Source organism: Rhinoraja longicauda, chromosome 42, assembly GCF_053455715.1.
Source record: "Rhinoraja longicauda isolate Sanriku21f chromosome 42, sRhiLon1.1, whole genome shotgun sequence".
Lineage (NCBI taxonomy): Eukaryota > Metazoa > Chordata > Chondrichthyes > Rajiformes > Arhynchobatidae > Rhinoraja > Rhinoraja longicauda.
In genome coordinates this window covers 7,030,376-7,056,545 of record NC_135994.1, presented here as the reverse complement: position 1 = coordinate 7,056,545, position 26,170 = coordinate 7,030,376, and the positions used below count along the sequence as shown (strand labels likewise).

At 52.2% G+C, this 26,170-nt stretch overlaps 1 protein-coding gene across 1 annotated transcript in view; it reads left to right on the top strand.

Moving 5' to 3' along the window:
• LOC144611940 (diacylglycerol kinase beta-like) overlaps positions 1-24,899 on the top strand; it is a 49,599-nt gene extending 24,700 nt beyond the window's left edge. The window contains exons 12-20 of the mRNA XM_078431288.1: positions 2,564-2,649; positions 9,683-9,772; positions 11,525-11,682; positions 13,214-13,278; positions 14,743-14,833; positions 18,407-18,590; positions 20,349-20,469; positions 21,108-21,168; positions 22,726-24,899. Of these exons, the coding sequence (XP_078287414.1) occupies positions 2,564-2,649; positions 9,683-9,772; positions 11,525-11,682; positions 13,214-13,278; positions 14,743-14,833; positions 18,407-18,590; positions 20,349-20,469; positions 21,108-21,168; positions 22,726-22,800 (931 nt within the window). The 3' untranslated portion in view covers positions 22,801-24,899. The remainder of the gene's footprint in view (positions 1-2,563; positions 2,650-9,682; positions 9,773-11,524; positions 11,683-13,213; positions 13,279-14,742; positions 14,834-18,406; positions 18,591-20,348; positions 20,470-21,107; positions 21,169-22,725) is intronic.
• The last annotated feature ends 1,271 nt before the right edge of the window (positions 24,900-26,170 follow it).

Genomic DNA, 26,170 nt, shown 5'->3' with positions numbered 1-26,170 from the left:
CACCAGTCACCTCCAGCAGCCACTGAGACTCATTCTGACAACTTCATTCTCTCGGTAACTACTTCCAAGCTTCAGAGCTCCCTGTTGGGTCCCTGGTTCTGAATGGTAGTTGTCTTTTGAAAATTGCAACATGAACATAACATGGTGGCGCAGCGGTAGAGTTGCTGCCTCAGAGACCCGGGTTCCATCCCGACTGTCTGTCTGTGCGGAGTTTGCACGTTCTCCCCGTGACCGTGTGGGTTTTCTCCGGGATCTTCGGTTTCCTCCCACACTCCAAAGACGTACAGGTTTGTAGGTTAATTGTCGTGGTATAAATGTAAACTGCCCCTCGTGTGTGTAGGATTGTGTTAGTGTGTAGGGATCGCTGGTCAGTACAGACTCGGTGGGCCGAAGGGCCTATTTCCGCACAGTATCTCTAAACTAAACTAAAACTGAAAATAAAGTCAACAAGTTGCTTGAAGAGGTCTGTCCAACAGCCCACTTGGTAAGTCTAAAAGACACAGTTAGTAACTGTGTCTCAGTCCAAGTCTTTCACAGTCCAACGTTAGCCTATCCCCAGGACAATGTAACACTCTTTCTCAAGCCTGCTGTCTCCAGTAAGACACCATTGAAGATAAGTGACTTGTACGCTTGGCATTAATGGTAATGCTTGCCCTTAGAACGTCTCTCCATCCCCAGATACTGCCCTCCTCAGGGGTAGGGTTGCCAACTGTCCCGTATTAGCCGGGACATCCCGTATTTTGGGCTAAATTAGTTTGTCCCATATGGGACCGCCCTTGTCCCATATGAGTAGGGTTGCCAACTTCCTCACTCCCAAATAAGGGTCAAAGGGTGACGTCACCGCCCCGTGCCCCACGTGACCTCACCCAGCCAGCTCCACCAATGGCGGCCGCCCGGCCCCAACTAAACCACGCACGGGATGCGATCGAGTTAGACCTCACAGGAAAAAACCCACAGTGCTGGAGTAACTCAGCGGGTCAGGCAGCATCTGTGGAGAACATGGATAGGTGACGTTTCACAGAGTGCTGGAGTAACTCAGCGGGTCAGGCAGCATCTGTGGAGAACATGGATAGGTGACGTTTCACAGAGTGCTGGAGTAACTCAGCGGGTCAGGCAGCATCTGTGGAGAACATGGATAGGTGACGTTTCACAGAGTGCTGGAGTAACTCAGCGGGTCAGGCAGCATCTGTGGAGAACATGGATAGGTGACGTTTCACACAGTGCTGGAGTAACTCAGCGGGTCAGGCAGCATCTGTGGAGAACATGGATAGGTGACGTTTCACAGAGTGCTGGAGTAACTCAGCGGGTCAGGCAGCATCTGTGGAGAACGGTGGTGCAGCGGTAGAGTTGCTGCCTTACAGCAAATGCAGCGCCGGAGACTCGGGTTCGATCCTGACTACGGGCGCCGTCTGTATGGAGTTTGTACGTTCTCCCCGTGACCTGCGTGGGTTTTCTCTGAGATCTTCGGTTTCCTCCCACACTCCAAAGACGTACAGGTATGTAGGTTAATTGACTGGGTAAATGTAAAAATTGTCCCTAGTGTGTGTAGGATAGTGTTAATGTTCGGGGATCGCTGGGCGGCGCGGACTCGGTGGGCCGAAGGGCCTGTTTCCGCGCTGTATCTCTAAATCTAAATCTAAAGAACATGGATAGGTGACGTTTCACAGAGTGCTGGAGTAACTCAGCGGGTCAGGCAGCATCTGTGGGGAACATGGATAGGCGACGTTTCACAGAGTGCTGGAGTAACTCAGCGGGTCAGGCAGCATCTGTGGAGAACATGGATAGGTGACGTTTCACAGAGTGCTGGAGTAACTCAGCGGGTCAGGCAGCATCTGTGGAGAACATGGATAGGTGACGATTCATGTCGGTACCCTTCTTCGGAATCATTCTGAAGAAGGGTCTCGACCTGAAACATCGACTATCCATATCCTCCAGGGATGCTGCCTGACCCGCTGGGTTTTTTACTTTAGTTCACTTTACTTGAGAGATACAGCGCAGAAACAGGCCCTTCGGCCCACCGAGTCCGTGCCGACCGCCCCCGCCCAACCCCTACACTAACACAATCCCACACACTAGGTACAATTTGTACAAGTTTTAGCGAAGCCAATTAACTTACAAACCTGAACGTCTTTGGCATTAATGGTGACGCCATTAATCCCATTAATGGGAGGAAACCGGAGCTCCCGGAGAAAACCCACGCAGGTCACGGGGAGAACGTACAAACCCTGTACGGACAGCGCCCGTGGTCGGGATGGAAGCCGGGTCTCTGGCGCTGCGAGGCGGCAACTCTACCGCTGCGCCACCGTGCCGGCCCACTTACTCCAGCACTTTGGCCCTTTTTTTGTATTAAACCAGCGTCTGCGGCTCCTAATGTGTCTAGACCGCACCTGGGGGATGGGCCACCCTCTGATCCAGCACACGGGCCGAGGTTGAGGTCCCACGAAGATCCCAGACGAGAGTCTCCCCGAGTAATTCCACCGAGGAAGAGGTGGGGTTTCTGCAGGAGGTGCCTGCCCCCACGTTTCGAGTCTCGGTAACGGTGCCTCACTTCCCTCTCTTGCAGGCTGAAATTCTTTCAGGATGTCCCGAATATCCGAGTTCTGGTGTGTGGAGGCGATGGCACAGTGGGATGGATTCTAGACTCCACTGGTATTGTATGCTTTAATGACCTTCCAACAACAAACCGTGCCTCCAACCATGCTATCATGCGCTTATTACAACTATGTGCTGCCCAGAGGGGATTTTACATTTGAAACGGGAGCAGCGGTAGAGTTGCTGCCTCACAGCGCCGGAGACCCGGGTTCCATCCCGACTACGCGTTCCATTTGCACGTTCTCCCCGTGACCTGCGTGGGTTTTCTCCGAGAGCTTCGCTTTCCTCCCACACTCCAAAGGCGTGCAGGTGTGTAGGTTAATTGGCTTGGTGTTATGTGTAAATTGTCCCCAGTGTGTGTGTGGGATTAGTGTTAATGTGATCGCTGGTCGGCACGGACTCGGTGGGCCGAAGGGCCTGTTTCTGCGCTGTATCTCTGATCTAAACTCAACGAAATAATTAATTTTCATTCACACACGAGGCCTTTCCGGTGGTGTGGATTGGAGGGCGCTCGGCGGTAGAAGGAGTACTTTTGATTTCAGGGGCAGGATGTTGGCGTGAATCCCCCAGGCCAGAGACAGGAAGGGTTCCACACAGGATGAAGCTTGAGGCCTGGCCAAGATGGCCGCTCGCGGGTCCAGGCAGCGGGTGGGCGATGATCACACCAGAGTCGGCTGCCCGCCCCTCTCCCGGGCCTACGTCCGTGCCCGCGTGTCCCTGGAGAGGGAACACGCCGTGTCCACGGGGACTCTGGAACCTTCCGTGAGCTCTGGTCTCCGCGCATTGTAGATAAAGATGGCACTATTGTATCATAATGGCCGCCCGATGTAATGTGACTATTGTACGTCTTTGCACCTTCACACGCTCCAGGGGCGTGCGTGACACACTGCGTGAAGCCCCCGCCACCGTGTCCTGCCACACACTGCCGGGGCAGCGGCAGCTGAGAGTCACGCTCCATCCACACTCAGCCCCCATTCCCATGCTGTTCCCTACATTGGCGAGTGGGCCTGTTTATTCCACGTGTCGTCAGACATCTCTGTAGCTGAATGAATGAATGAATGAGTGAATGAGTGAGTGAGTGAATGAATGAGTGAATGAGTGAATGAGTGAATGAGTGAATGAGTGAATGATGAATGGATGAGTGAATGAATGAGTGAATTAATTAATGAATGAATTAATTAATCGATTAATTAATTAATTCATTGACGAATGAGTGAATGAATGAGTGAGTGAATGAATGAATGAATGAGTGAATGAATGAATGAATGAATGAATGAGTGAGTGGGTGATACTTTATTATCAGGCGTGACATGTCGTGGTGAGATTCTTTGTTTTGCGTACCACACACAAGGTATGCAAAGGGTTGCCACGTAGAGGGCACCAACAAAGTTACAAAGTGTTCGATGGAGTCTTTGTTCTTGGCGGCCCCCTCCCCCTCCCCCTCCCCCTCCCCCTCCCCCTCCCCCTCCCCCTCCCCCTCCCCCTCCCCCTCCCCCTCCCCCTCCCCCTCCCCCTCCCCCTCCCCCTCCCCCTCCCCCTCCCCCTCCCCCTCCCCCTCCCCCTCCCCCTCCCCCTCCCCCTCCCCCTCCCCCTCCCCCTCCCCCTCCCCCTCCCCCTCCCCCTCCCCCTCCTCCCATGTCGGGTCGCTCTTTGCTTTGAGTCAGACTGAGAACTGTGACCAAGTTAGGAGGAAGCTTTGTGTCCTCAGCTCTCATCCAGCAGGAGTGGGTTGGGGCTGGTGACTTTGCAAGGGAGGCAAGTGCCCACGTGAATCTTCAGCCCCTGAAGTGTCTGCTTGCCTGGAGCGAAGGGAAGGTCAAATGGCTCGGGTTCAAGACCTTAATTTGAGCGTGTGGGCTTCCTGCTTCTCTCTGGCCACCCAGCGTTGCTCATTCTGTTCCGCGTCTGTTATAAGGAGTGGAACTTCCCGCGAGCAGGGGAGGCAGTCTGCTGACCCAGCGTTGGTGTTGCGCGGTACAGTGGGGCCAGCGTTTCCCCGCACTGTGCGGCCCACACCCCCCATGTAGCCGACTCCAGCCTGCAGTGTGAGGGTCTCCGCTGATGGTTCCAGCCTTGTTTCCCCCAAACTCCAGGCAGACGGCCTTCTCTGTAGCCCCCCCCCCCCCCCAAGCACATTGCGCTAATTATCCGTGCTCGAAGCGGGCAGGGGGCGGGGGGAGGGGGGCGGGGTTGAGGCAGAGCGCAAGAGGAGCAGTTTCATAGACTGGCAAGCACTGGACTTCTGGAGAGGCACATGTATGTAGGTTAATTGGCTGGGTAAAATGTAAAAATTGTCCCTAGTGGGTGTAGGATAGTGTTAATGTACGGGGATCGCTGGGCGGCACGGACTTGGAGGGCCGAAAAGGCCTGTTTCCGGCTGTATATATATGATATGATATGATATGATATGCAGGGAATGGAGGGCCATAGATTATTAGAGGGCGGCACGGTGGCGCAGCGGTAGAGTTGCTGCCTCACAGCGCCAGAGACCACGGGTGCTGTCTGTACGGAGTTTGTACGTTCTCCCCGTGACCTGCGTGGGTTTTCTCCGGGTGCTCCGGCTTCTACCCACACTCCAAAGACGTACAGGTCTGTAGGTTAATTGGCTTTGTTTAAAATTGTAAATATGTCCCGAGTGTGTGTAGGATAGTGTTAGTGTGCGGGGATCGCTGGTCGGCGCTGGTCGGTGGGCCGAAGGGCCTGTTTCCGCGCTGTATCTCTAAACTAGGCCCAGAGGAAACGCACCGGGTGCAAGGCCCGGGCTACCTCCACTTCAGCACCCATCCACTTGTGTCCTACGTGTGGGCGTGCATTCCGGGCCCGGATTGGCCTCACCAGTCACTTCCGGACCCACAGTCACCAATCCTCCAACTGAAAGTGAAGTCATGGTCATCTTCCAACCCGAAGGACGAACAACATCTCTAAACTAAACACTAACTTCGCCAGGGCAGCTGGTACACTGCACCTCTGCCCACAGCAGAAGGCTGATGCCCTCTCCACGATGCGTCGATGTAGATAGTGATGAGCGCGTGGCCATGTGTGGCACACGCAGGGCAGAACAGCAGCAATTCAGTGGTCTGAAGGAAGGGTCTCGACCCGAGACGTCACCCATTCCTTCTCTCCAGAGACGCTGCCTGTCCCGCTGAGTTACTCCAGCAGGTTAGAGCATTGCAGGTACCTGCAACACGGAGGCCTGAGCAAGGAGTGGCACTGCCACACATTGCTTGGCGTGTTGCATCTTCAAGCCGAGGAGCTTTGCATTGAATTCTTTCCTCTCCACACTCCTTGCCTTGAGACGGTGGGCTCCATGCTGACCTTGCACGCCACCGTCCAGCCTGCCCGCTGCACCCTGTTGTTACTGGACCATTCGGCCCCTCCAGTCTGTGGTAGCCCCCCCCCCGGACAGCCACCCATCACCAGGAGGGGGCGTCCTTGCCTGTGGGGCTGGGGTGCTTCCCTAACCTGCCCTGCAGGCTCCCACGAATGCCGTGGGCGCTGGGCGGTATTTAACCCCTTGTCGCACGTGCCCGCTCGCCAACAGCGCCAAGAACTGCAAGTTGATCGGCTGCATGGTAGCGCAAGTAACATTTTTCGTAGACCGAAGATAGACGCAAAGCGCTGGAGTAACTCGGCGGGTCAGGCGGCATCTGTGGAGAACATGGATAGGTGACGTTTCACAGAGTGCTGGAGTAACTCAGCGGGTCAGGCGGCATCTGTGGAGAACATGGATAGGTGACGTTTCACAGAGTGCTGGAGTAACTCAGCGGGTCAGGCGGCATCTGTGGAGAACATGGATAGGTGACGTTTCACAGAGTGCTGGAGTAACTCAGCGGGTCAGGCAACATCTGTGGAGAACATGGATAGGTGACGTTTCACAGAGTGCTGGAGTAACTCAGCAGGTCAGGCAGCATCTGTGGAGAACATGGATAGGTGACGTTTCGAGTCGAAACCCTTCTCCAGACCTCTTCTGAAGAAGTGTCTCGAGCCGACGAGTTTTGGGCCCAATATCTGAGGAAGGAAGTGCTGGCCCTGGAGAGGGTCCAGAGGAGGTTTACGAGAATGATCCCAGGGTTAACCTATGAGCGTTCGTTGGCACTGGGCCTGCACTCACTGGAGTGTAGAAGGATGAGGGGGGACCTCATTGAAACGTACCGAATAGCGAGAGGCTTGGATAGAGTGGATGTGGAGAGGATGTTTCCACTAGTGGGAGAGTCTAGGAATGGAGGGCACAGGCTCAAAATAAAAGGACGTACCTTTAGAATGGACATGAGCAGGTATTTCTTTAGTCAGAGGGTGGTGAATCTGTGGAATTCATTGCCACAGACGGCTGTGGAGGCCAAGTCAATGGATATTTTTAAGGTCTGAAGAAGGGTCTCGACCCGAAACGTCCTCCATTCCTTCTCTCCAGAGATGCTGCCTGTCCCGCTGAGTTACTCCAGCACTTTGTGTCTATTTTCGGATATTTTTCAGGCGCAGATTGGCAGATTCTCGTTTAGTGCGGGTGTCAGGGGTTGTGGGGAGAAGGCAGGAGAATGGGGGTGAGAGGGAGAGACAGATCAGACATGATTGAATGGCGGAGTAGACTTGATGGGCCGAATGGCCTAATTCTGCTCCAAGAACTCATGACCTGATGAGTTACACTTTGTGTCTATCTTCGGTATAAACCAGCATCTGCAGTTCCTTCCTACTACACGTTTTCAAGAGAGAGTTAGATTTAGCTGTTAGGGCTAACGGAATCAAGGGATATGGGGAGAAAGCAGGAACGGGGTACTGATTGTGGATGATCAGCCATGATTATATTGAATGGCGGTGCTGGCTCGAAGGGCCGAATGGCCTCCTCCTGCAGCTATTTCCTATGTTTCTGTGGCACAAGAGCGAGAGGTTTATAGCTGACCTGTGGAAGGACAGGAAGTTCTCGCCAATGAGTCCATGCCTGCCGCCAGGCACCGGCCCTGGTTCCTCCAACATGCAGCACAGAATGCCACAGGAGATCCTTCTTCCCTGTGGCTATCAGACTGTACAACGCCTCCCCCTTCTGTCGTGGGCTGGACTGAGACTGGGGTTGCCAACTTCCTCGCTCCCAAATACGGGACAAAGGGTGACGTCACCTGCCCGGGTGGCCGCCATTGGTGGAGCGGGAACACGTGGCCGCTGGCCGGGTGAGGTCACGTAGGGGCGGTGACGTCACCCTTTGTCCCTTCTTTGGGAGTGAGGAAGTTGGCAACCCTACTAATACGGGACAAGGTACGGGACAAACCAATTTAGCCCAAAATACGGGGTGTCCCGGCTAATACGGGACAGTTGGCAACCCTAACTGAGACTGACTCCCCTCCCCCTCCCTTCCCCAATCTTAGCACATCCCCAATCTTTTCCACTCATCACTTTAATTTCATATTTCATGCATTCTGTGTTTTTATAACTGTTGGCAGATTAATTTCCCTCCTGGGATAAATAAAGTTCTATCGTATCGTATTGTATCGATAGAGCTCTTAAGGATAGCGGAGTTAGGGGGTACGGGGAGAGTGCAGGAACGGGGTACTGATTGTGGATGATCAGCCATGATCACATTGAATGGCGGTGCTGGCTCGAATGGCCTCCTCCTGCACCCATTGTCTATTGTCGATTGTATCGTCTCCAACTCACTCCTCCTCCTTCCTGCTGTTGTGAGTTAGTTTATCCTGAGGTGTTTGGGATCACTCAACGTTGCTGTGGGTTAGTTGTGGGTCCAGCAATGTACATCCGCGCATGAAGGAACTGCAGATGCGGGTTTCAACCGAAGATCGACAGAAAAAGCTGGAGTAACTCGAGGGGGACAGGCAGCATCTCCGGAGAGAAGGTCCGAAGAAGGGTCTCGACCCAAGATGTCACCCATTCCTTCTCTCCAGAGATGCTGCCTGGCCCGCTGAGTTACTCCAGCTTTTTGTGTCCTATCTTCAGCAATGTACTTAGAAACATAGAAACATAGAAAATAGGTGCAGGAGGAGGCCATTTGGCCCTTCGAGCCTGTACGCACCACCATTCATTGTGATGTACAAAGGAGACGTACAACGAGATCTGGGTGTCCTAGTGCATCAGTCACTGAAAGGAAGCATGCAGGTACAGCAGGCAGTGAAGAAAGCCAATGGAATGTTGGCCTTCATAACAAGAGGAGTTGAGTATAGGAGCAAAGAGGTCCTTCTGCAGTTGTACAGGGCCCTAGTGAGACCGCACCTGGAGTACTGTGTGCAGTTTTGGTCTCCAAATTTGAGGAAGGATATTCTTGCTATTGAGGGCGTGCAGCGTAGGTTTACTGGGTTAATTCCCGGAATGGCAGGACTGTCATATGTTGAAAGACTGGAGCGGCTAGGCTTGTATACACTGGAATTTAGAAGGATGAGAGGAGATCTTATCGAAACGTATAAGATTATTAAGGGGTTGGACACGTTAGAGGCAGGATACATGTTCCCAATGTTGGGGGAGTCCAGAACCAGGGGCCACAGTTTAAGAATAAGGGGTAGGCCATTTAGAACTGAGATGAGGAAAAACTTTTTCAGTCAGAGAGTTGTAAATCTGTGGAATTCTCTGCCTCAGAAGGCAGTGGAGGCCAATTCTCTGAATGCATTCAAGAGGGAGCTAGATAGAGCTCTTAAGGATAGCGGAGTCAGGGGGTATGGGGAAAAGGCAGGAACGGGGTACTGATTGAGAATGATCAGCCAATTGAATGGCGGTGCTGGCTCGAAGGGCCAAATGGCCTCCTCCTGCACCTATTGTCTATTGTCTATTGATCATGGCTGATCGTCCACAATCAGTAACCCGTGCCTGCCTTCTCCCCATATCCCTTGATTCCACTAGCCCCTAGAGCTCTATCTAACTCTCTTTTAAATTCATCCAGTGATTTGGCCTCCACTGCCCTCTGTGGCAGAGAATTCCACAAATTCGCAACTCTCTGGGTGAAAAAGTTCCTTCTCACCTCAGTTTTAAACGGCCTCCCCTTTATTCTTAGACTGTGTGGCCCCTGGTTCTGGACTCGCCCAACAATTGGGAACGTACGTCTGCTCATCTCAGGCTTGTCACGCGGCTCATGTTACAATCATCTTTCCTTTGCTTTCAGACAAAATGCACTTTGCGGTCAAGCCTCCGGTCGCCATTCTGCCGCTGGGTACAGGGAACGACTTGGCACGCTGCCTGAGATGGGGAGGAGGTGAGAATCAGCCTGGTGCAGCACGATAACAGGCCCTGGAGCCAACTGACTCCAGTCACCCACCTACATACACCCATCCCATCTCACTCTCCCCACGTTCCCAACAAACTCCTGAGGGGCAAATCACAACCAAAGATACTAGAGGAACAAGATAGACCACTCGACCCTAACAACCGTAGTCGGTCACGGCGGCCATTTTAGTAGGCAGAAACTTGCAGAAACATTTAAAAAGAAAAATAACAACAATCTGTGAATTGATAGATGAGATATATTCTGCATTTTAATGGTATCATTCATACATACTGTTCCCCCAAAACACTGATTACACTGCGAGAGGCAGAGCGAACGGTGAGTTTTGCTTACTAAAATGGCTCCTTTGCGTACTACACTTCAGTATAGGCGATTTCAATGGAGTGGTCCATCTTGTTCCTCTAGTATCTTTGGTTGCCTACTAAAATGGCGGACGCTACGCTCCTTTGCGTACTACACTTCAGTATAGGCGATTTCAATGGAGTGGTCCATCTTGTTCCTCCAGTATCTTTGGTCATCACGTCCGATTAACCTTCCAATCTTCACATTTATAGAACAAATAACATAGTACAGGGTCAGGCCCATCGGCCCACCACGCCTGTGCAGCCAAACAAACTAATTCCAGACTAGGTCGACTCAAAAAGCTGGAGTAACTCAGCGGGTCAGGCAGCATCTCAGGAGAGAAGTGACGTTTCGGGTCGAGACCCTTCTTCAGACACAAAGTCTCGACCCGAAACATCACCAATTCCTCTTCTCCAGAGATACTGCCTAACCTGCTGAGTTACTCCGGCATGCTCATAAATTATAGGATCAGAATCAGGCCATTCGGCCCATCAGGTCTATCTCTCCCTCTCAACACCATTCCCCTGCCTTCTCCGCATAACCCCTGACACCAGTCCTAATCAAGAATCTATCAATCTCACCTTATCAATATCCACTGACTTGGCCTCCACTCTCTGTGGCAATGAATTCCACACATTCACCACCCTCTGGCTAAAGAAACCCCTCCTCATCTCCTTTCCAAAGGTGCGGTCCTTTAATTCTGAGGCTGTGCCCTCTGGTCCTAGACTCTCCCACTAGTTGAAACATCCTCTACTGCATCCACTCTATCCAGGCCGCTCACTATTGGAGTAATGTTATTCATATTGCTCCTCTGACGGCCAGCTGTTGAAGAATGAAATCCTCCTTTATCCTCACCAACTCTGAAGCTCCTCAGGGGGAAATCCTTTGTGTTGTGTACAAGGGCGGTCACGGTGGCGCAGCGGTAGAGTTGCTGCCTTACAATGAATGCAGCGCCGGAGACCCGGGTTCCATCCCGACTACGGGCGCCGTCTGTACGGAGTTTGCACGTTCTCCCCGTGACCTGCGTGGGTTTTCTCTGAGATCTTCGGTTTCCTCCCACACTCCAAAGACGTGCAGGTTTGTAGGTTAATTGGCTGGGTAAATGTAAAAATTGTCCCTCGTGGGTGTAGGATAGTGTTAGTGTGCGGGGATCACTGGGCGGCGCGGACCCGGTGGGCCGAAGGGCCTGTTTCCGCGCTGTATCTCTGAACTAAACGAAACTAAAGCAGATTGTTCCCTCACCCTGTGGCACGTTGAGCTGCCGCCAACCTCTGCCACCTCTCGTGTTGGCATCACATCCCGCTGCACTTCAGGGGTGGTTGGAGGGAACGTTTAATCTGTTGCTGTGGATTCTGGGTAAAGTCTGGCTGTGTTTCAAAGGATACGATGGCGAGAAGCTCACAAAGATCCTGAAGGACATTGAGGTGAGCTTTCCGACGATGCTGGATCGATGGAGCTTCAAGGTGACTGAGACTGGCCAGGAGAAAGGAGATCCTGTCCCTCACAACATCATTAACAACTACTTTTCCATCGGGGTGGTAAGTCCTGAAAGTTTATGTTTCCGAAGGTAGACACAAAATGCTGGAGTAACTCAGCGGGTCAGGCAGCATCTGTGGAGAACATGGATAGGTGACGTTTCACAGAGTGCTGGAGTAACTCAGCGGGTCAGGCAGCATCTGTGGAGAACATGGATAGGTGACGTTTCACAAAATGCTGGAGTAACTCAGCGGGTCAGGCAGCATCTGTGGAGAACATGGATAGGTGACGTTTCACAGAGTGCTGGAGTAACTCAGCGGGTCAGGCAGCATCTGTGGAGAACATGGATAGGTGACGTTTCACAGAGTGCTGGAGTAACTCGACCCGAAACATTGCCCATTCCTTCTCTCCAGAGATGCTGCCTGTCCTGCTGAGTTACTCCAGCACTCTGTGCCTCTCTTCGGTGTAAGGCAGCATCTCCAGTTCCTTCCGACACGACCTCTGTCAAGTGTTCCAGGCACTGGTGCAGGACCGGATTCTCACACAGGCCAGAACCGGCAAAGATGACTAGCTTCCCATCTCCATTCCTACCCCAGCATCCTGGAAAAATCCCAAAAAAGGGATTTCCCCCCCCCCCTTAGTTTGGTTTAGTTTATTGTCACGTGTACAGTCAAAAGCCTTTGTTGCGTGCTAACCAGCCATTGGAAAGATTCTACACGATTGCAATCGAGCCGTGTCACAGTGAACAGATTAGGGATTGGAGCGATGGTAATGTGTGATTGCAGATCCACTTCTATGACCAGCTGGGCGCCATCTTGGTTTTGTATACTAGGCTTGTATACACTGGAATTTAGAAGGATGAGAGGGGATCTTATCGAAACGTATAAGATTATTAAGGGGTTGGACACGTTAGAGGCAGGAAACATGTTCCCAATGTTGGGGGAGTCCAGAACCAGGGGCCACAGTTTAAGAATAAGGGGTAGGCCATTTAGAACGGAGATGAGGAAAAACTTTTTCAGTCAGAGAGTTGTGAATCTGTAGAATTCTCTGCCTCAGAAGGCAGTGGAGGCCAATTCTCCGAATGCATTCAAGAGAGAGCTAGATAGAGCTCTTAAGGATAGCGGAGTCAGGGGGTATGGGGAGAAGGCAGGAACGGGGTACTGATTGTGGATGATCAGCCATGATCACATTGAATGGTGGTGCTGGCTCGAAGGGCCGAATGGCCTCCTCCTGCACCTATTGTCGATTGTCTATTGTCTCAATGATATTCTTTGTCTTGCACACCTGAGGTATGCAAAGAGTCGCCACATAAAGGGCGCCGACAAAGTCGCAAATTCCATTTTAACACGAACCATTTTCTTTTTAACACGTTCCACTTGTCCCCCTTAGTTCCCAGCGGTTCCCAGATCCTCTGTTATTGTCCCTCTCGGCGGTCCCCCCCCCCTCACCGTGTCCTCCATTGTTTGACGTGCAAGAGCGGTGCACGTAGACGCAGCCACCTTGCTGCAGTGTTGTCAGCGCGGCGTTCAAAATCGAAGCGATGGGGTGATGGCAAGATCTGACTGCCGCCATCTTTTCTTGCTTTATTCACAGGATGCCTCGATCGCTCATCGATTCCATGTGATGAGGGAGAAGTACCCGGAGAAATTCAACAGCAGGTGAGCCAGTGAATAGCTGCGTACAGTCCGTGGGCCCGCTGCACCTAGGATACATCACAGATACAGCAATGGCATCTTGGCGCTCCTCGCCAGGCTGTGTGTGCCAGCAGCTGGCAGCTGAGACCCGCACATGGTGAACCCATTCAAAGCCCCATCCAATGAGAAGAACGTTTGTGCGGCACGGTGGCGCAGCGGTAGAGTTGCCGCCTTACAGCGAATGCAGCGCCGGAGTCCCGGGTTTCACCCCGACTACGGGCGCTGTCCGTACGGAGTTTGCACGTTCTCCCCGTGACCTGCGTGGGTTTTCTCCGAGATCTTCGGTTTCCTCCCGCACTCCAAAGGCGTACGGGTTTGTCGGTTCATTGGCTCGGTAAATGTAAAAATTGTCCCCAGCGGGTGTAGGATAGTGTTAATGTGCGGGGATCGCTGGTCGGCGCGGACCCGATGGGCCGAAGGGCCTGTTTCCGCACTGTATCTCTAAACTACACGTGCTTGGAGAACAGGTGACCTGGGACAAGGGTTTCACCACCACTGGGTCTAGGTTGTTGAAGAATCTCAGTTTCCTTGCTCTACTCTGTCTCGTCATTATCACCTCTACCAACAATGGACCGTTGTGGGCTCCACCTCTCCTGGGTCATCGGTGCCGGCTCTGATCAGTCCTGTACCTTTTCACACCTCTAGCTTCCCTCTCCCCTGACTCTCAGTCTGAAGAAGGGTCTCAACCTGAAATGTCACCCATTCCTTTACTCGAGAGATGCTGCCTGACCCGCTGAGTTACTCCAGCATTTAGTGTCTACCTTCGGTGTAAACCAGCATCTGCAGTTCCTTCCTACACAGAAGTGTGTGGTCCTGATTTGAGCAAATGGGATTAGTGCAGAAGGGCAGAAAGGTCGGCATGTGGGAGGGGGAGTTGAAGTGCTCAGCCACCGGGAGATCAGGTTGGTTAAGGCGGACTGAGCGAAGGAGATCAACCTGATCTCCCGGTGGCTGAGCACTTCAAGTCCCCCTCCCACTCCCAGTCTGACCTTTCTGTCATGGGCCTCCTCCAGTGCCATAGTGAGGCCCACCGGAAATTGGAGGAACAGCACCTCATATTTCGCTTGGGCAGCTTGCAGCCCAGCGGTATGAACATTGACTTCTCCAACTTTAGATAGTTCCTCTGTCCCTCTCTTCCCCTCCCCCTTCCCAGATCTCCCTCTGTCTTCCCGTCTCCACCTATATCCTTCCTTTGTCCCGCCCCCCTGACATCAGTCTGAAGAAGGGTCTCGACCCGAAACGTCACCCATTCCTTCTCTCCAGAGATGCTGCCTGACCTGCTGAGTTACTCCAGCATTTTGTGTTACCTTCGATGCTCTTGTAGATTCAGCCACGTTGTGGCATCCCAGTTGAAAAGACCACTGTGTACTTCTTCCAGTTGCCTTGCAAAGCTCGAGCACTTACAATCTGACATTTTCTTCTTTACAGGATGAAGAATAAGCTGTGGTACTTTGAGTTTGCAACCTCGGAAACGGTCTCTGCCACGTGCAAGAATCTGCAGGAGATTCTGGAGATAGAAGTGAGTTGCTTTGTGTCAGTCGGGCTTAATGTTGGCTGAGCAGGAGCCACGGGACCAAAGGAAATATAGTGACAAACGTTATTGCTCCAATTTACTGCAGGTCTTTGAAGCCACAACATGTGTTGTGGATGAAGGGGATGCAGAAGGCACCTGATAAGGTGCCAGGGCTATGGTTATTGGTGGAAAATAAAGGTTAAGGTAGTAGCAAGGGACGTATTGACTTGGATAGAAGAAGGGTCTCGGCCCAAAACGTCAGCCATTCCTTCCCTCCAGAGATGCTGCCTGTCCCGCTGAGTTACTCCAGCTATTTGTGTCTGTCTTTGGACAGAACATTGGTCGGCTTACAGAGAGATTGAGTTTGAGTTGAGTTTATTGCCACGTGTACCATATCATATCATATATATACAGCCGGAAACAGGCCTTTTCGGCCCTCCAAGTCCGTGCCGCCCAGCGATCCCCGTACATTAACACTATCCTACACCCACTAGGGACAATTTTTACATTTACCCAGCCAATTAACCTACATACCTGTACGTCTTTGGAGTGTGGGAGGAAACCGAAGATCTCGGAGAAAACCCACGCAGGTCACGGGGGGAACGTACAAACTCCTTACAGTGCAGCACCCGTAGTCAGGATCGAACCTGAGTCTCCGGCGCTGCATTCGCTGTAAAGCAGCAACTCTACCGCTGCGCTACCGTGCCGCCCGAGGTACAGTGAAAAGCTTTTGTTGCGTGCTGACCAGCCGGCGGAAAGACTACAACCGAGCCGTTCACGGGGTCTCGACCCGAAACGTCGCCCATTCCTTCTCTCCTGACCCGCCAAGTTACTCCAGCACTTTGTGTCTGTCTTCGTTACAAACCGACATCTGCAGTTCCTTCCTACACAGGAGTATTGGTTTGTACCATGTACAGGATGCTCTGCAGCAGCTCTATGAGACTACTTGGACGGCACCTTCCAAACCCTCCACCGTTACCAGTGAGGTGGGCAATATCAGCAAAAGCACAGGAAACTCCACCACCTGGGAAATATCCTCCAAGCCACACACCCTCCTAACTTGGAAATCAGCCAAAACCCAAAAACACTATGACCTGATGAGCCAAAACATTATGCCCACCTGCCTAATGTGCTGTTGGTCCTCCGTGTGCAGCCCCATACGCAGCAGGGTGCGATGCACTGTGTATTGTGACACATTCCTCCCGTGACCACCATTAACATTCTCTGTGACTTGTGCCACAGTCGACCTTCTGTCGGTTCGGACCAGATGGGATAGCCTTCGTTGCCCTCGCGCATCGATGAGCCTTGGGCGCCCAACACCCTGCCTGTCGCCGGTTTGTGGTTTGTCCCTCCTCGAACCTCTGTCGGTCGGTACTCACCACTGCTGACCGGGAGCACCCCACAAGCCTTGACGTTTCGGAGATGCTCTGACCCAGTCGTCTAGCCATAACAATTTGGCCCTTGTCAAAGTCGCTCAGGTCTTTACTCCTGCCCATTTCTCCTGCATCCAACACGTCAACTTCAAGAACTGACTGTTCACTTGCTGCCTAATATATCCCACCCCTTGACAGGTGCCATTGTAACAAGATAATCAATGTTATTCACTTCGCCTGTCAGTGGTCATAATGTTTTGGCTGATCGATGTATATCGCCAGTGATCCCTTTAAGCAATGGTGGTCGGATGGTGTGAAGTTAATCTCCCACAGCCAGTAATCTTGGATCTCCCACATCCAGTAATCCTTGGCTGCTGGGATGGACTGGCAGCCTCCCACCAAATCCTCTCTGAGAGCCATAGAGTGATACAGCGTGGAAACAGGCCCTTCGGCCCAACTTGCCCACACCGGCCAACATGCCCCATCTACACTCGTCCCACCTGCCCGCGTTTGGCCCATATCCCTCCAAACCCATCCCTCCAAACCAATGTACCTGTCTAACTGTTTCTTAAACGTTGGGATAGTCCCAGCCTCAACTACCTCCTCTGGCAGTTCGTTCCATACACCCACCACCTTTTGTGTGGAAAAGTTACCACTCAGATTCCTATTAAACCTTTCCCCCCCCCCCTCACCTTAAACCTATGCCCTCTGGTTCTCGATTCCCCTACTCTGGGCAAAAGACTCTGTGCGTCTACCCGATCTATTCCTCTCGTAATTATGTACACCTCAATAAGATCACCCCTCATCCTCCTGCGCTCCCAGCCTGTTCAACCTCTCCCTTTAGCTCAGTCCCTCGAGTCCTTGCAACATCCTGGTAAATCTTCTCTGAACTCTGTCAAGCTTGACAACATCTTTCCTACAACATAATAATAATAATAATAATAATGCATTTTATTTATATAGCGCTTTTCATATACTCAAAGACGCTTTACAGAGATTTTGAGAACATAGGGAAATGAATAAATAGATAAATAAGTAAATAAATAAATGAACAGAGAAAGGAGACAGAAGGTGAGGTGACCTTCAGTGGTTGAAGGCAGTACTGAACAGGTGAGACTTCAGCGATGTTTTGAATGTGGTGAGTGTGGAGGAGTCTCTAACGGTTTGGGGTAGTGAGTTCCATAGGGTGGGAGCAGCGATGGAGAAAGCCCTGTCCCCCCAGGATCTGAGTTTGGTCCGGATGTGGGGGGATAGGAGATTGGCAGCGGCAGAGCGGAGGGTGCAGGTGGGAGTGTGCCTGTGGAGGAGGTCGGTCAGGTAGGATGGGGCCAGGTTATGGAGGGCTTTGTAGGTTATGAGGAGGATTTTGTACTGGATTCTCTGGGGGATGGGGAGCCAGTGGAGTTTATAAAGGACGGGGGTGATATGGTCACGGATCGAGGTGTCCAAAACTGAACACAATACTCCACAGGTGGCCTCACTGACGTCTTGTCTAACTGTAACATGACCTCCCAACTTCTACGCTCAATACTCTGACCGATGAAGGCCAATGTGCCGAAAGCCTTCTTGACCACCCTATCCTCCTGTGATACCACTTTCAAGGAACCATGCACCTGCACTCCGAGATCCCTCTGCTCTGCAACACTCCCTGGGGCCCTGCCATTCACTGTGTAGGTCCTGCCCATGTTCGACTTCTCAAAACACAACACGTCAGGTTTCTCCGCATTAAATTCCATCGACCATTCCTCAGCCCACCTGGCCAACTGATCCAAATCCTGCTGTCATCTTTGACAGCCATCTTCACCGTGTACACCACCACCCACTTTAGTCTCCACAGCCGTGAATCAGGCAAGATACATTATTGGAACTACCCATAGCCTTGTACATTAGTTTAGTTCAGTTTAGAGATACAGCGCGGAAACAGGCCCTTCGGCCCATCGGGTCCGTGCCGACCAGCGATCCCCGCACACTCACACGATCCTACACCCACTAGGGACCATTTTTTTAAATTTACCAAGCCAATTAACCTTGGTAACCTGCACATCTTTGGAGTGTGGGGGGAAACCCACACTGGTCACGGGGAGAAGGTACAAACTCCGTACAGGCAGCGCCCGTGGTCGGGATGGAACCCAGGTCTCCGGCGCTGCTTTCCTTACTTGCGGGGCATGCTGAACGGCGTTTCCTCTTCCCCCCCCACCCCCTGCAGTGCTCTGGGACACTGCTCGACTTGAGCAGCCTGTCGTTGGAGGGAATCGCCATCCTGAACATCCCCAGCATGCACGGGGGCTCCAACCTGTGGGGCGAGAACAAGAGAGGAGAGAGCAAGCCCCAGCTGAACAAAAGCCACACGGCCATAACCGACCCCGAAGCACTGAAGTCGTGCGTGCAAGGTAAGTAACCGTGGTGCAGCAGCCAAAGTGGGCCATGTGCCCGGCTTTGGTTAAAAGGTTCAAAGAGATGGGGGCAGGTACTGCAGCCATGACCTGGGAATTAATTCACTGGATGTTTTCATGAGAGAGTTAGATGGAGCTCTTCGGGCTAACGGAATCAAGGGATACAGGGAGAAAGCAGGAACGGGGTACTGATTGTGGATGGCCAAGGCTTTGGGAAGAGTGCAGAGGAGGTTTACCAGGGCGACGTCTGGATTATTAGCGAAGGTAGACACAAAAGGCTGGAGTAACTCAGCGGGTCAGGCGGCATCTCGGGAGAGAAGGAATGGGTGATGTTTCAGGGCCTCGACCCGAAACGTCACCCATTCCTTCTCTCCCGAGATGCCGTCTGACCCGCTGAGTTACTCCAGCCTTTTGTGTCTACCTTCGATTTAAACCGGCATCTGCAGTTTTTTTTCCTACTCTGGATTATTAGCTACAGGGAGAGGTTGGATGGATTTGGATTGTTTCTCTGGAACATCGGAGGTTGTGGTGAGACTAAGGTAGAGGGCCATAACACTAGGAGAGCCATAAATAGGGTAGACTAGACCAAGTAGACCCATTGGGCCCAAACCTCTCCTGCATTGGTGCAGCACCCTCTCCTCCCCGCCCCTCCCCCCTCCCACCCTCCCTCCTCCCCCTGCCCTACCTCCCTCCTCCCCCTCCCCTCTCCCCACCCCCACTTCCCCCATCCCCTCTCCCCCTCCCCTCCCTCCCTCTTCCCCCCTCTTCCCCCCCCTCCCCTCTCCCCCTCCCTCCCTCTCTCCCCTCCCTCTCTCCCTCCCCCTCCCCTCTTCCCCACTCCCCCTCCCTCCCCCTCTCCCCCTCTCCCCTTTCCCTCCTCCCCCACTCCACCCCCCTCAACCCCCTTATCTCCCCTCCCTCCCCCCTCTCCCTCCCTAAGAGATAGATATAAACTTTAAAATGCGAATAACTTTAAAAATATAACACCGATTTCAATGAAACTTCTTCCATTAGCACCAAAGGGACGACGGTGAGTAAGGTGGGCCTAAAATTGTCGCGCTATCGTGTACCGTTTTGCCTGTAGTTCAGGAACAAACAAACAAACAAACGAGTTTTAGTATATACATAGTCACAATCATTCCCCCAGGATGGGAATATCAAATAGTAGAGGGCAGAGCGCACATTCGCACGTGCCTGACAGGGTGGATGCAGAGATGGCCTCCCAGACATGTGATCAGAGGTCACATGGTCTCCGGGTGTGGCGATTATCCCTCTGTGAAGGCTTACCGCCAGCAATGGCCGCCCTCCCGTGATATTGTTTGGCTCCGTTCAGTGTAGTTCATTTTGTCCGCCGTGCCTTGTGTGGGCTTCTGTGTTGACAGCGGTTTAGTTTAGTTTAGTTTAGAGATTCAGCGCGGAAACAGGCCCTTTTGGCCCACCGGGTCCGCGCCGACCAGCGATCCCCGCACACTAACGCCATCCGATACCCACTAGGGACAATTTTTACATTTACCAAGCCAATTAACCTACAAACCTGCACGTCTTTGGAGTGTGGGAGGAGACCGAAGATCTCGGAGAAAACCCACGGGGAGAACGTACAAACTCCGTACAGGCGGCGCCCGTAGTCGGGATCGAACCCGGGCCTCTGGCGCCGCATTCACCGTAAGGCAGCAACTCTACCGCTGCGCCACCGTGACGGAACCATGCAGGCTCGATGTGCAAGAGGGGGATTGACGCAATGTTTCTCCTTTGCAGAGCTGAGCGACCAGCTGCTGGAGGTGGTGGGGCTGGAAGGGGTGATCGAGATGGGGCAGATTTACGCGGGCCTGAAGAACGCGGGAACGCGGCTGGCTCAGTGCAGCGAGGTCACCATCAGGTAAGAGCACGGCACGGCACGGCACGGCCTCTACCACCGGCTTCCTTCTCTCGATCAGGCCGGAACTTGCTATGGAGGGCCTGCAGCGTAGGTTCACTAGGTTAATTCCCGGAATGGCGGGACTGTCGTATGTTGAAAGGCTGGAGCGATTGGGCTTGTATACACTGGAATTTAGAAGGATGAGGGGGGATCTTATTGAAACATATAAGATAATTAGGGGATTGGACACATTAGAGGCAGGAAACATGTTCCCAATGTTGGGGGAGTCCAGAACAAGGGGCCACAGTTTAAGAATAAGGGGTAGGCCATTTAGAACGGAGATGAGGAAGAACTTTTTCAGTCAGAGTGTGGTGAAGGTGTGGAATTCTCTGCCTCAGAAGGCAGTGGAGGCCAGTTCGTTGGATGCTTTCAAGAGAGAGCTGGATAAAGCTCTTAAGGATAGCGGAGTGAGGGGGTATGGGGAGAAGGTAGGAACGGGGTACTGATTGAGAATGATCAGCCATGATCGCATTGAATGGCGGTGCGTACAGGCTCGAAGGGCTGAATGGCCTCCTCCTGCACCTATTGTCTATTGTCTATTGTCTATTGGAACGGTGACTTCTTGTGCCTGCTTCTCACGCCGTTTGCTTCTCCTTCAGGACAAAGCGACTGCTGCCGATGCAGATAGACGGCGAGCCCTGGGTGCAGCCGCCGTGCACGGTAAGTCACGCCGCACTGCGCGCAACCTGACCTTGGGACCGACAAGCCCGCCACGACACAGACGCAAAAAGCTGTAGTAACTCACAGCGCCGGAGACCCGGGTTCCATCCTGACCACGGGCGCCGTCTGCACGGAGTTTGTTTGCACGTTCTCCCCGTGACCTGCGTGGGTTTTCTCCGGGCGCCCCGGTTTCCTCCCACACTCCAAAGACGTGCAGGTTTGTAGACTAATTGGCTTCGGTAAAATTGTAAATTGTCCCTAGCGTGTGTAGGATAGTGTTAGTGTGCGGGGATCGCTGGTCGGCACGGACCCGGTGGGCCGAAGGGCCTGTTTCCGCGCTGTACCTCTAACGTCTAAAGTAAAGAAAGAGGCCATTTGGCCCATCGAGTGATTGTCAGCTCTCAAGGTGTTCACCTTGTTCCCATTCGCCCACATCTCCCTGTAGCTATTCTCAGGTGTCCACCCCCTCCCTCCCGGGTCTCCAGCGCGCCACCTGGTGGAGGCAATGCGCTGCGGGCTGTTAACCTTCCAACCAGCCTATCTTCAGGATAAGGATGGATGCCTCCTCCTCTGGCACTCTTTCTCCTGTGCTCTCCACTCTCAGCGATGGACAGTGAGCGTACAAGCCTTGCTTCCTATGCGTGCAGGAAAAAACAACTGCAGATGCTGGTTCAAATTGAAGGTAGACACAAAATGCTGGAGTAACTCAGCGGGTCAGGCAGCATCTCGGGAGAGAAGGAATGGGTGACGTTTCGGGTCGAGAGTCTCGACCCGAAACGTCACCCATTCCTTCTCTCCCGGGATGCTGCCCGACCCGCTGAGTTACTCCAGCATTTTGTGTCTACCTTCCTATGTGTGTGCTTGACACAGAGTTGTCCGAAGGTGTTGGGCAGCTGATTGCTGCCCTGCTGTACAAAGACCAACCGCACTCGTGTGTGGAATTGCTTTGGCTCATCTCACACTGGTTTGAATTGATCCTTTGCTGGAGTGTAGTTTTTTTTAATCATGTAACCAGAAGCCATAGTCTTTTGTGTCAGAAGGAACTGCAGATGCTGGTTTGCACCAGGAAGAGAGGCACAAAACGCTGGAGGAACTCAGCGGATCAGGCAGCATCTGTGGTGAACATGGATAGGTGACGTTTCACAGAGTGCTGGAGTAACTCAGCGGGTCAGGCAGCATCTCTGGAGAACATGGATAGGTGACGTTTCACAGAGTGTTGGAGTAACTCAGCGGGTCAGGCAGCATCTCTGGGGAACATGGATAGGTGACGATTTGGATTGGGACCCTTCTTCAGGTCGGTCCCAAAGCAAATCAGTCTGGAAGAAGGGTCCCGGGCCGGAACGTCACCTATCCATGTTCTCCAGAGATGCTGCCTGACCCGCTGAGTTACTCCAGCACTCTGTGAAACGTCACCTATCCATGTTCTCCAGAGATGCTGCCTGACCCGCTGAGTTACTCCAGCACTCTGTGTCCATTTCTGTAAACCAGCATCTGCAGTTTCTAGATTCATTCACCAGGTTCAACTTGCTAACAGCCTCCTCTTTGTGACTCCTGCAGATCAAGATAACCCATAAAAACCAGTCGCCAATGTTGTTGGGTCCTTCCACAAAGTCATTTGGATCGAAAAAGTGAGGCGGCAAAGACACGTTGCTTCAATCATCGAATCCTCTCAATCTTCCGGGCTCTTTGGCTCATTGACCTCTTCAGCCCATTGGACTCCATGTTACACGATTTCAAATTCTATCTGAACCCTTTGCTTTTTCAGAGCCTTTCATCTTCAGTTGATCCCCGCGCCCTTCGATCTACCTTTCACTCCCTTCAACGCGTTCTTTAGGAATGTCATCATAGCGATCTATCACACTCCGTTGAAATATGACGGTGCATTTATATTTGCCCTAACACTACCCAGTGACATTTTGACTCACATTGGCAGATATCCGGAGTATATTCTAGGAATGAGCAGTGTCTTGCATGCAATTTACAGGTGCTAACTCATTGTATACTCATTGAAAGTTGCTATTTAACAGAGAGGCAGTGATATCTGAGGAGAAATTATTTCGGCCTTTCCGTGAGGGGGCAGGTAAACACTGACCAGACAAACAAGAGAGTAAAACTATTTAATCACAAGTGTAGTGATGGATCGATCGGCAGCTGTCCATCAAGGATTACAAAGACCACATTAGGGTTCCTTCGCACTTTATAACCACAACACACTCTAGCTTCTGCAAGCGGGACTAAATTAAGGCCTTTACTACTTGACATTTGTGGTGCATTAACGCGATCATATATAATCAGGCGTTTGGCTGGGCAGATGGATTCAAACACCGGCTGTGAAACCTCAAGAAGTCGGTGACCTTTTTAATGCTTTTGGTTAAAATTCGGTGCAATGTTTTTATGCGCAACTGAATACTTTGCAATGGGGGTGGTGGTGATTTGCCTCCCCGTCAGTATAATCATTGAGAAATGGTATCAAACCAGGCGAGATTGAAAAGACTGGGCTTGCATTCACTGGAGTTTGGAAGGATGAGAGGGGATCTTATAGAAACATATGAAATTATAAAAGGACTGGACAAGCCAGATGCAGGAAAAATATTCCCCATGTCGGGCGAGTCCAGAACCAGGGGCCACACACACACACAGTCTTAGAATAAAGGGGAGGCCATTTAAAACTGAGGTGAGAAAAAAAAAATTCACCCAGAGAGTTGTGAATTTGTGGAATTCTCTGCCACAGAGGGCAGTGGAGGCCAAATCACTGGATGGATTTAAGAGAGAGTTAGATAGAGCTCTAGGGGCCAGTGGAATCAGGGGATATGGGGAGAAGGCAGGCACGGGTTATTGATTGGGGACGATCAGCTATGATCACAATGAATGGTGGTGCTGGCTTGAAGGGCCGAATGGCCTCCTCCTGCACCTATTTTCTATGTTTCTATGTTTCTATTAGTGGTGGTTTAGTTTCATCGTCATGTGTGTGCGGCAGAACAGGGGTGGCGGTTGGTTCACTGTGCGCTGGGAATGAAACTCAGCCATTTTGAGTCTGTGCTTGATTGGTGATAAGAGTTCATTGTAATAAACTGAAGCTAATTCGTTGATGGAACCCAACTTACCCTCATCCAAATCAGTGCGCCAGGCCTGTTCTGCCTCAATGATCAGATAGCATTCACGGTCTTCTGATTACAATGGAGACCAGGATTTCTTAACATTCCTCTCCCTGCCCTGTTCCCTTTGTCCGCAGAGTGGCACAGTGAGCTCTGGATACAAGTGGGACGGGCGAGTGTAGAGACTGGGACACGCTGAGAAGGCAGGAGGGAGGGAAGAGTATGGAATCCCCCCCACCCCCCGCAGAGAGGGGGGGGAAAAAGCTGGAAATCCGAAAGAAAAACAGAAAAAAAATGGAAACACTCAACGGGTCAGGCAGCATCTGTGGGGGGGGGGGGGAGAGAGAGAGGGAGACGTTTCAGGTCGGAGCCCCTTGCATATGGAACGTGCGCTGTGGTCCTTCCCGAGGGCACCGCTTGCTCAGGCTGCGGGCATTGCCACGCCCGCTTGGCACAAGTCCGATCCCCTACCCCACCCCCTTTCCCCCCCACCCATGGCTAGCTGACTTGCGGGCAGGTGGCAGAGGTGCTGGTAAGAAGCTTGATGTATTTTTGTATCTGTATATTGAGGTACGTGGATGATGGAGATGTATAGATGTGCACACCTTAAAATATTTTGTAAATATAAGAGAAATAAAAAAGCTTCGGATTGCCAATTGACGTGGGTGAATTTATTTCGGGTAAAAACTGCAGATGCGGGTTAAAATTGAAAGGTAGAGACAAAATGCTGGAGTAACTCAGCGGGTCAGGCAGCATCTCGGGAGAGAAGGAATGGGTGATGTTTCGGGTCGAGACCCTTCTTCAGGCTGATGTCAGGGGGTTGGCAGAGTTAAACATCAAATTCACCCAAGGTTGACACAAAATGCTGGAGTAACTCAGCGGGTGAAGCAGCATCTCTGGAGAGAAGGAATGGGTGACGTTTCGGGTCGAGACCCTGCAGCGGTAGAGTTGCTGCCTTATCGTGTCAAGAGACCCGGGTTCCATCCTGACCATGGGTTGCCGTCTGTGCGGAGTTTGTACGTTTCTCCCCGTGACCTGCGTGGGTTTTCTCCGGGTGCTCCGGTTTCCTCCCACACTCCAAAGACGTACAGGTTTGTACGTTAATTGGCTTCGGTAAAATTGTAAGTTGGCCCTAGTGTGTTCGGGAATCATTGTTTGACGAGGACCCGATGGGCCGAAGGGCCTGTTTCCGCGCTGGATCTCTAAACTAAACGAAATGAGCGACTTGAAAAGTCTGGTGTGAGGGTTTCTCCTGGACACTGAGTGCAACCTACAGGCAAAGTCTTGCTCGGATGCGTACCTGTCCAGATCACCTATTGCACACTAGTCGTGCATCAGGTAGTCTGTTGTCAGTGGCCGTAACGTGCTTTATATGGAAACCAGCAGAGGGCAGCAGTGGTCCAAGCCAAGCCTGAGCGACACAAATAAGGCTCAGAGTGAGACAATGGCCAAGAAATGTGAACAGCTCCATCAAAGACCGCAAGAATTTGCAGAGAGTTGTGGACGCAGCTCAGACCATCACACAAACCAACATCCCTTCCATCGACTCCATCTACACCTCACGCTGCCTTGGCAAGGCCAGCAGCCCAGACCATCACACAAACCAACCTCCCTTCCATCGACTCCATCTACACCTCACGCTGCCTTGGCAAGGCCAGCAGCCCAGACCATCACACAAACCAACCTCCCTTCCATCGACTCCATCTACACCTCACGCTGCCTCGGCAAGGCCAGCAGCCCAGACCATCACACAAACCAACCTCCCTTCCATCGACTCCATCTACACCTCACGCTGCCTCGGCAAGGTCAGCAGCCCAGACCATCACACAAACCAACCTCCCTTCCATCGACTCCATCTACACCTCACGCTGCCTCGGCAAGGCCAGCAGCCCAGACCATCACACAAA